At 30.7% G+C, this 11,582-nt stretch overlaps 2 protein-coding genes and 1 pseudogene across 2 annotated transcripts; 2 read left to right on the forward strand and 1 right to left on the reverse strand.

The window, feature by feature from the left end:
• The first annotated feature begins 1,036 nt into the window (after positions 1–1,036).
• LOC113555711 lies at positions 1,037–2,557 on the forward strand (annotated as a pseudogene).
• Positions 2,558–6,440: 3,883 nt separating this feature from the next.
• On the forward strand, positions 6,441–8,270 carry LOC113556089 (retinol dehydrogenase 12-like). The gene is made up of 6 exons (XM_026960829.1): positions 6,441–6,718; positions 6,811–6,976; positions 7,107–7,215; positions 7,281–7,595; positions 7,723–7,927; positions 8,067–8,270. Exons 1-6 carry the CDS (start codon positions 6,645–6,647, stop codon positions 8,182–8,184), a joined length of 987 nt encoding a protein of 328 aa, XP_026816630.1. The 5' UTR covers positions 6,441–6,644; the 3' UTR covers positions 8,185–8,270.
• On the reverse strand, positions 8,166–9,550 carry LOC113556096. Its single transcript, XM_026960840.1, has 3 exons — positions 9,395–9,550; positions 8,474–8,639; positions 8,166–8,392 (listed from the first exon to the last, which is right to left on the reverse strand). Exons 2-3 carry the CDS (start codon positions 8,637–8,639, stop codon positions 8,313–8,315), a joined length of 246 nt encoding a protein of 81 aa, XP_026816641.1. The 5' UTR covers positions 9,395–9,550; the 3' UTR covers positions 8,166–8,312.
• Positions 9,551–11,582: the final 2,032 nt, after the last annotated feature.

Raw genomic sequence — 11,582 nt, forward strand, 5'->3', positions numbered from 1 at the left:
CTACTCATATTTTGATATTTTTCGATATGGTTACTAGTATGAATTTATTTTTAACTTACTCATAACAAGATTGTCAGATTATTAAAATCGAAATTATCAGTTACCTACGAGGAAATAAAATAAAATTTAAAAATATGATAAGTATTATTAACGATTTTAGAACAAGTCTACTGAAGTTAAATAACTTGTTTAAAATAAGTATTTATTATGCGCGTGTTTATCTTTAATGGGTACCGTTACATTCATAATATTATTCTACCGCAGAATAGATAAATTAGTTTAATCTACTCTGGGATTCTGCTTTAGTCTTTAATCATACGTATGTATTTTCTAATAGTATATTACCTATCCGGTAAGAGACGATTAAAGTCTAGAGGAGCGAAAGCCAATACATTATAACCTAATAGGGCTATAGCTATGAGAATATTGACATTTTCAAAATTTCATTTAGACTAATTTTAATAAGCTAGCTATTTACACCATATTTAATCGACACTTGCATTTTCGCACCATAACACACGATACGTCGATATATATTTATAATCAATTAATAACCAATTATTAAATAACAATAACAATCAACAAAATGTATGAAAAATAATACTATAATTACTATTATACAGTTTATTTAATGTGTTTTGAAATAATAAGTTCCAATCTACTGTATAAATAATTTATTATTACAGTATAATATAATTAAATAGCAATAGTGCTATTCCCCTGACTTTTAGCATACCGCGAGCATTATCAAAATAAAAGGTTCATAACTATATATTTTTAATTTATTATTTATTTTAACTATGAAAATATTTAAAAAAATAAATATTCATAGGTCGGATCCACTAAATTTGGAGTTTATACATGAATAAAAGTTTTGATTTTTTTTTTTCCGTGTTAATTATGTGTAATGTAATACTATATATTGTGCTTTCTGTAATACAGGTTTATAAAAAAATACAAATGTCCCTAACAATATTCAAAACAAATAAACATATTTTATAATTGTTATGCAGCGTTATACAACCACGTCGATAATATGTACGATACGCAGTGGACTGAAAGAGATATGTTGATGTTGCACAGTCGGATGCTGAATGAAAATTTAATCCCTAAAAACGTAATCGACGGAAATACATTCATCGGCTACACAAAGTCGATCGTCAAAACATCGGAGACAATCGCCAATGACCAGACCAGAAGAATCGCCACGGTTTCGGTGGCCGATGCGATTGGGGGATACATGCGCGGGGTGATGCTACCGCGTGTAAACCAAGAGTATTATAAAGGGCGCGAAAGCTATAAGGTCACCAATGAGCTGCACGCGTTGTTACGGAAAATCAAGTGAGTGATATACGCACATCAATTATAATGGTCATGATATCCTAAATTATATGAGTAAATGCCATCCATCGTATTTGTTTTTTTTTTCAGTCTCGTTTAGCCTATATCGATATTTCTAGATGTATACGATATCTATTCGGTAGGTACGCGCATAGCCATCAGTGTCGGAACCTTGGTAGGGGCCGGGGATGAGGAATTACGCATTAAAATAAATTGCTACCTACTTGTGCGGTGATTGTTTTTTTTTTTTCGGTAAATATACGTTACGAATTTAGAAAATCTATCCAGGACATCGGTCTTAGAAGTAAAAATAAAAAAATTGCCCCTGAAATAAATGGTCTGTTTCGCCCCCCCCCCCAATCCTCATCGCCGCTCACCAGTTGAATACACCGCGGTACTGGAGTATAACTGGTGACAGTATAGTCCAGTGGTTCCCAATTGGTGGTCCGCGGACCCCCAGGGGTCCTCGTGTTGATGTTAAGGGGTCCGTGGTTGTGTAGATATATCTTAAATCGTGTGTTGTACTGAAGTGATATTTTTATTTTATTTTAGTAGAATTATTAAATTCGTTGTGGTCGGTTTGAAATTTTAGGTGTTTTGAAAAGTTTTGAACTATCTCTATTGAACTCGATTATCGCGAAAAAGGTCAACAATAAATTTATTATAAATGTTTATAATTTTCATAATTAAACAAAATTGAAAAATAAGTAATTAAAATATTTAGAAATAAGGGGTTCCCGGACCAATTTATGTTTTTGGTAGGGGTCCGTGACATCATACCAAATGGGAACCACTGGTATAGTCCGTTTGGACGGGTCTCGGATCGATGTCTACTCGTCGTGGTCCGGTTTTCACATGCCGTTACACAACGAACGTACGTATTTTCGCCCAGGTTGATTTTGGACACGGACGGACGTGGTCGGATGACGCCCGTGGACACAGGACGACGGTCGACCACGACCACCGCCGACGAGGACGACCGCCGTCCGCTGCTCGTCCGGTATTACCGGCTGCACGTCGTCGGCGCCGGACCAGTTCCGAGCGGACGTTAACCGCTGGCTGGACGAAACAGGTGGCGCCGCTCTTGGCGAACCGCCGGCGGTGGTATCCCGTGCTGGCGGGTGCGTCTCGCGTCGTCCAGGCCGCGGCCAAGGCAGCCAGCGGTGGCACCGCGGCTGTGGGTGGCCGACCGAAACGCGGGGCGACGGCGTTCTAACTAACGTTCCGCTAGCTGTGATTCTTGTGTCGTTGGTGCTCGTCTGGATGACGTACGGCTGCGTGTTCGGAGAGAAACAGCAAACGCACGCCTTCGCCGTATTATGATCGTATTAAATTATCTAACGATGTGGCGATTCTTCGGGTCTGGTCATCACTGACGATCGATATCGACTTGATGTAGTTGAGGAATGCATTTCCGTCGACTACCTACGTTTTTGGGGATTCGATTCTCGATTAACACATCCGACTGTAACGTCAACATATCGTTCAGTCCATGGCGTAATGTACATATAATATCGACGTGGTCGTATAGCACTGCACCGACGTTAAGCGACGCAACTGCAGCGATTGAGAGCAGAAAAAGCACAGCTTGAAGCTTTGAATCATACTGTGAATACCAATATTCAGTAGATGAACTGAACCCTATTTTTCATAAACATCCGTACTGCACGTTGTTTTAATGTACAATGACGAGTTTTCATAAGATAAACCTCTGTTACACGCTTAGGATGAAGGATGTGCAAACATATATATATATATATTGTGTATTGTAATGCGCTGGAAAAAAGCTGTCGAAAAAATAAAAAATAAAAAAATCATTATTTTTTTATTTATTTTTTTTTTGAGTTAACCGACAAATTTAATTAAAGAAACCGATTTATGTGGATATTTTAATGTGTTTTGGCTATGAAATGTTTAACTAGTAGTTTATTATTATAATAAAAAGGTGTTATGACTGACGCGTAAAACATGTTTGCATTTGGTTGTTTCCGGCTTGTATTTTTATAATAGGTAAGACGCATAGCGAATCTGTGCCACCATTTATGCGTAGGTATATTTACATTAAATTGTAAACACTCTGTATAGTAGGTGTTAAAATATGGTATTGTATAACTTATATCTTTTCTACGCTAAAATTGTATACAACGATTAATAATGATCTATAGTTAATTAAAAATTTAGGTAAGTTAAAATTAAATGAATAAATACAATACGTTGACATAACATCATAGGTACTATTAAAATTTAGATGAGATGCAGCTTTGATGGATTGTATCGTCGAAGTATTTTATTTTTTTCATGAATAACAAAATAATGGTTTTTAAGTATTGTTGGCGTATTTTTTTTAGGTTATTAAAAATTTATTAGCGCTATTTAATTTTAAATGAATGTTGAAATTTGTAAAACCTCTATACGCTCTATACAACTGTTTTAAACTTTTTAACTTTTGAAGTGATGTATATTTGAATTTGCGTTTCAAAAGTATTGAGCTAAATGTGAATTAAACGAAATTAGCAGTTAAATTTGCAATTGCTAGCTATTATACTAAAAATAGTTGTAGTCAGTGACGTTTACCATCAGTAGAGTTAATATTGATTTTTAAAATAAAATAAAATTAACATTGGAATTTATATTCAACCCTAAAATCGACTATCTAAAAATCGGCAGAATTTACAATCCCTCGTCTTATAATAATAACCATAAAATAGTCTAATGATTTATTAATATTAATATTACCAATGCGATGAGTCTTTGGGAAAAAAAAAATCATACAAAAAGTACCTGGTTGGAAAAAACACCAGTTACCTATCTCATGTACAATATACTAAGTACAAACCATCATCTAGAGTCCATACGTCATTACAAATACGAATGATCCATGAGTTAATACTTATAAAGTATATATATAGTTGTTCGAAGATTATGATACAATTTTGACTAACGGAAACCATTTTAATTTATTAGAATAGATTGACATTGACAGTTCAGATGATGAGATTGACTATGAATTTATCAAACGTTTACAGGGTACTAGAGTAACCTCTATTAGAATGCAAGATTTTATTACTCAAAGAATTCCAAGTTTTACCCATAGACAATTTCGACAGCAATTTATATTATCACCAACCGAGTTGGTCACCAAGTTATGTAAAATATTAAAACTTTAAAATGCTTGTAACTCGCTTAAAAATGATATCAATAAAAAGCTATGAGATAATATTATTACCTTTAAGTTTGATAATATATAATAGGTAAACTGACTCTAATATTAAAGCTAACAGCAAAAAATTGAATCTGTTGAACAAAAATAATATTATAAATATATTATTTATCTACTTGGTACTTATCATTTTAAAATATATTGGCATTTTACTAAATTAAAATTAAAAATTGACAATTTATTAGAAAGATACTATTGAAAATACATATTTTTTATTGTACATTTGATGTACCTATTAAAAAGAAATTTTTATTCACTATTTAACACTAAATTCATTTTCTAAATTCTTTAAATCCATTAAACAGAAAAATCGTCTGCAGTTTATGAAGACCCTACAGGTTCAAAGGTTAGGTTAGGTTAGGTTTTTATTACAATAATAATAATTGTATAGTGACATACATTTAAATAAGCTCGCGAATTTTGATCGCAACATTATATAATCGTTTAACGATTTTGTAAAAACTAAATTCATATTAACTAATAATTAAAAAATACCAAAATAGGAATATTTAATATAAATGTATACTACCAGGAATTAAAAATATGAGCAATAATATAAGTACTTTAAGATTTTTAAATTCCCTATCGATTATATTTACAAATGAATATTGTATTTAATGTATTTACTTTTTAAGAGATATTTATTATACTTTAGGTTATTAATTAACTACTCTCTTAAAATTGTATTTTTAATCTATTGAAATTATTCGAGTACACAGCATATATTCTAAAAATTGATTAAAAAAAGATTTTAAGGAATAAAATATAAAGAGGACTATTATGGACAATGGTGGATTTAATCCACTCGCTTTATTTAGTGTGAATGATCTAATCTAATACAGGCTGTTTAATTTTAAATAAATATTCGCAGCGAATTATAATCGCGTCGGTGCGCAAATAATTCACCTAGTGCGTATTAAAGGCTCAATAAGTATTAGGTTTATTCCCTGCAAAAACTTCGACGGTCAGCGATCACATTAAAATTTATACATTTTATTATATAAAATTATATAGGTAATATATTATAATTATAACATAAATACAAAATATTATTGTTGTTATTGATATAATAGATTACATGGTGTAATGTTTAAATAATTGCATAATTTAAAATTTGAATTACCAAATAAAATATTCAGTGTATATTGTTTTTATTAATATTACTAAAAAATAAATAATAGAAAAATGTTTCAGTTTTCATATCTATGGACGTTTAAAATAGTAAATTTCTACACGGGGGGGGGGGGGCAAACAAAATTCCTAGAAGACTTTAATCCCTTTTAGGCTCTTAACTGGTTCCCATTCTACGCCAATAGTATGAGCATAATGTATAAAGAAATTCACAGTAGCCAGTAACAGGAAACTACTACTAACTACATATTTTCATGTACCTAAACATATAGAAGGGATGGGGAACGGGGAACTGACGGCCCGCGTACCATTTTTAACTGGACAGATGGCCTGTGATATATTCCAAGTTACTTTATAAAAATATAAAATGTTAGGATTTTTCTGCGTGTTATTTTATTATATTTATAAAAATCGACACAATTGTCATTGTAAAACGTAGGTATGAATTCTTTTTTTAGTATTGAACAATAAATGTCAATTTGTAAATCTTATTTTTACTTTTTTTTTTTACTTTCTATGTTGTCTGATCCGCTAGATTTTGATTTTCACTTTCAAAAAATAGTCGTGAAGTTTTTAAAACCACTACGTGAGCCTTAGATGTATAATAATATGATCTAAGGCGTGAGCTTAGTTGCACTATTGTGTTGGTCACAATGATCTTCAAATTCATTGAAGAACTGATTCTTTTTTCTTATCACAAATTCGACACGCCGCCACAAAAAAGTGATAAAACGCCGCAGACCGTAGCTGCTGATAAAGTCACGTTCAAGTTTCAAGTAAATACTGTAAATTTATAGTATTTGTTTCAAGTCTGAGATAGCAAAATGCGAAATACAAATTAAGTTTTAGTATTTATACGTGTTTTATTCTATAATTTCTATCATATGAGAAAATCGTCGGTATTTATCTCAAATTCCAGTTTTACTTTGTTGAACCTAACATCCAACGCAATATGATCAAAATACCTAAACCTTTGGTCTACGTCAGTGTCTTCGGTACAGTGTGCGGTGGTGCTTATTTAATCAAGTATGTCATTATATTACTTTTTTTGTGGTATCTATATAGCTATCTACCAATTATTTTATTAGGCCATTGTTGTTCTTTTAATATTGTTTTAGGGATTGGTTTTCTGGAAAAGATTACAAAATTAAGACGTCAGCAGCCAACAAAGTGATCATAATTACAGGTGCAAATACTGGCCTAGGTAAAGAAGCCGCAAGATTGTTGGCCATTAAAAATGCCACGGTCGTAATGGCATGTCGAGATTTGGAAAAATGTGAAAAGGTTAATGCTAACATTACATATCGGCTTTGAATAATATGTTTTTCTAACTTAAACCAGTGCTTTAACATTCTAAATAATAAGTACTAAATTATGTATATTTTTTTTATATTGTTTAATGTCCTTAGAACAGAGTCGAATTGAACTAGCACTTATGTCTAGGAACAAACGTCTTTACTGTCGGCAATGTGATTTATCATCACAAGAATCTATCAGACAATTTGCAACCAAATTTCAGAAAGGTTTGAATTTTCATTTTAATATTTGTCAAAGCTGTAAAATCATTAAATTATAACTTTTAAATTAGAATTTAATAGATTGGATGTTTTGATCAATAATGCTGGAGTTATGATGTGCAGTAAATCCTTGACCAAAGAAGGAATTGAAACTCATTTGGGTGTCAATCATATGGGCCATTTTTTGTTAACCAATCTTCTTTTAGATTGTTTGAAAAAAAGTGCTCCTAGTCGAGTTGTCAATGTGACAACGCTGAAACACGGAACTAGTAAAATTAACAAAGAAGATTTAAATTCTGAATTGTCATATAGTGAAGAAGAGGCATATAATCAAAGTAAACTTGCAAATCTTATGTTTACATCTAAATTAGCTGAAATCTTAAAAGGTTTGTGCATTAAAACTAAATGTTTTTAATATAGTATTTCATTCTAACATGTGCAAATGAGGTTTTTAATTGTAAACATTTTAACTTATTATTATGATTGAAGCTAATATTTTTATTTAATTTATAGATACTGGAGTTACAGTGAATGCCGTCTATCCCGGTATCTCTACAACAGATATTTCAAGACATTTACCTTATTATAATAGTGTTACTAGATTTTTTATAAAACCAATGGCATGGCTGTTTTTAAAGTCAGCAGCCAAAGGATCCCAGACTTTAGTTCATGCAGCTTTAGAACCAGAACTTGAAAACGTTAGTGGTCAATTCATCAGGTAATTTAACCTTGCTGCTTAAAATTTTAAATTTTCATAACTAAAATACAACTATTGTTATTAGAATACTTATTTATATCATTTTTAAATTGTACCAAATATCTATATAATAAGTTCAATTATTATATATTTCTTTTAGTAATTTCAAAGTAATACCATTACCATTTCGAGCACGCGATCAAAAGACAGTTGAATGGTTATGGAAAGTTAGTGAAAAATGGACTAAAGTCAAGGAAAATGTATCACCTGAACTATGATATATATTACATTATAATTATTTTAAATATGTTTAAAAAAACTTGCAGTATAACTATTAGAAATAACATTTAAATTTTGAATGAAAGTTGTTTTATTTTTATTTCTACACAGCTTCATGGAATCTTGCTTAATCCCACTTGTGTTTGTGGTGTTCTTCTTCCTTCCTCCTTTTCTCGGCCCAAATCTTTACATTAGCTTCACAGTTAGCTAAAAAAATATGATTTGACTCAGATATTTGTATTACTGATAGGTAATACTGGTTAGGTATATTATAAAATATATAATTACCAGCTTTTTGAATGAGGTAAAATACAGGCGAAACCAGTACAGCTGCTCCAATGAACCATGGGAACATCCAATGGTTGTTAAAATGTAGTTTGAATGGAAACTGGACAACTTTAGCTGTGAATGTGTATGGGAAAACCATCTTGCGGCTTAACTTTTCATCGGCCATCTAAAAGTTATTGATAAAAATTAAAATTAAATAACCCTGTTGATAACCCAAATATTTAAATCAGTAAATCTAACTACTAAAGCTCCAAGCCCCCTAACCTACAGATAGCTGTAAATAAACCAGGAAGCGGACCTGACAATAACTGGTTTTGGTCCGCCCATGCCCTTATGACTAAAAAAGGCAATTCAAAAGCTCTGAGAAACCCCAATATCATCAATCACTTTTCATTTTGTGAGACAGTATTATTTTTATTCAGAAACAAGAAAAATTAACAATTTTGGTAATTAAAAATGTAATTGTATAACAACAGAGTGGGCAAGGTTGGCTTCTTAGACAATACTGACATGTCATTAATTTTGAATTGAGATGGGTATCAACCACCAAGTAGTACATATTGAAACTACCAATGGTCAATAGTTATTATTTGAGAATGGAATTAGGTTAGAATCTTAGATCTAGGTTCATAAGCAATAACGATGAAAATGCCTAGACTCGATAATGCTGGTAACGCACATTTTATTGGAGATAAAGTACGTAATGATACTCGAGTAAAGATGCTAAGGTACAAGTCGTTGCACAACGATGATATTATTCGATGGATACAAATACTGACGATAAAACGATTGAAATGTGCGCTGGCGAGATGTATACGCCGTCCGTCCGTAATTCAATTATACGTCGTGATCGACATTTATCGCCTTACCACGAAAATCACAGGTTAATAATACAACGTAAATTCAAACCATTTTACTCACCGTGGATTTATTTTTCTTGCAGGCAACAGAAAAATGTATTGACCTCTGAGATCGGGCAACAGTCGAAGGGCGACGGGAAATATGAAACGCAGTCGCAGTGGCTGTCCTATGTACAATGTAATTAGGATTTACACATTGTTGGAGTACCCACTACCCGACGTGAAATTTTATATTTTCACGTCCTGTCCCCTGATTGGCTATAATATTGATAGCGCCTTAAGACCATGATAAGCACTTGGTATATGATAATATGACAGTATACCAATATTTCTGATTTCCCGCATAAATTTAAAAATATTATCTTACAATAATTATTGAAATAGACCAAACATACTAACAATTCAGAAAGCGAAAACTAACGTGGGCAAAGGCCTAAAAGAATAAGCTAATACAAAAGTGTTAATCATTAATGTGATTCATTTAAATAAAACTATTCCTAAACAAAAATCTTCAATATGTTATTCGATTGGCTGTATATTATATTATATGTAAAGATAAAACACCGTACGATGAATGGATTTTTTTGTAATGTTATATTAAATTTTAACAAAAGATTTACTACTGCATAAAATAACGATATTAATTTGAAACAAAAATTAACCGAAAATGTAAGATATACACTAATATGATTCTTTATATTTATTTGGTAATTGGTGTTATAAAAACACTAAGGAATTATACAATAGTTATCTTATAACTATTATTAAAAAATGACAATTTTTCATTTTTAGTTTTAGATCTAAAATATTGGAAACATTACTTATTACTTAAATATCATAATGTGACCAAAGGATTTTTATTATTAAACTACAATATATTAGTTATTTTATTTTTTTTTTAAGAACCAAGTTTATAATTTTTATGCCTTTAAGTTTTGCTAAATTTAACCATTTTAAGATAGAACATAAAGTATTATAGTCATCAGATATTATAAAGAATTGTCTAATTTATAAGTTCTTATTGACAATAATAATTAATGATTAGAACGCTATGTGACCATCAGATTATATGCGATGTGCCTAATAGATTTTGATAGCACTCTTTATATTTATTGCCCATTTCATACGTATAGAACTTTAAGATTTACATTTAACACACACCTGAGCTGCTAGGCCATTTTAAGAGCTTTGGCGAGAGAAAACGAGTTTTTAGTTTTTAACAATGCACCATTACTTTTTTCCACCATATAAAAATTAATAAATCATGTCATATTTTTTTAATCTGTATCAAAACAAAAAAAAATCCATTCCAATCCTGACAAAAAACACAAAATATATTAATTAACAACTCCAGACATTTTGTTAATATAGTTCAAAATCAACAGATTTCTAACTAATGTCATTTTTTTTTTTATATAATCAACCAATTGATTCAGAACATTATAATATAAAAATAAATTAAGCATTAAAAATCAATTAATTAAAATAATGTATGAGAAAAATAAAATTAAAATTATTTAAGATCAGATTCAATGATATTCAGTTTCAATATTTCATGCCAAAACCAATAATATATAACATAGTAGTGTTGGCCAACGATATAATTTTCAATATCGATATCGTATTTTTCCCCCCGATATCGTATTGCGATATCGGAAAAATACCGATATCGATATCGAAGCATATTAAAAATTTAAAACATTAAAAGTATAGAATGCATATTATATTATGAGTGTATTGAAAGTATATTAAAAGTATAGAATACATATTGTTTTAATATTATATTATGAGTGTAAATTAATTATTAATTAACAATTATATATTATTTTCATTAACTTTAAAACCAAAATGTTGCCATATATCACTTCTAGCACCAGACAACGGTACTAATTTAAAGTTTTCACTCATTTTATTTGTATAAATAATAAAATTAATAACGAACGTAATAATTACGAAAATAATTACGACGTCTCACCGCGAGTTAACAACCGATACTGAATTTAGATTAAATTGTTTGGTGTGGTGGTTATTTCTTTGGGACATATTAATATCGCCTCGTATCATAATCTACGTTTTTATCTTTATTATATCTATCAGATATAATAATTTATTATATACTCAGTTTAGTGTTTAATCACACCGATATTGCGATATTTTCGATAATTATTTTTAGATATCGATATCGAAATCATTGAAAAAATACCCACGATATCGATATCGTATCGAATTATCGATATCGTTGGCCAACA

This window comes from Rhopalosiphum maidis, chromosome 1 (genome assembly GCF_003676215.2).
Source record: "Rhopalosiphum maidis isolate BTI-1 chromosome 1, ASM367621v3, whole genome shotgun sequence".
Classification (NCBI taxonomy): Eukaryota; Metazoa; Arthropoda; class Insecta; order Hemiptera; family Aphididae; genus Rhopalosiphum; species Rhopalosiphum maidis.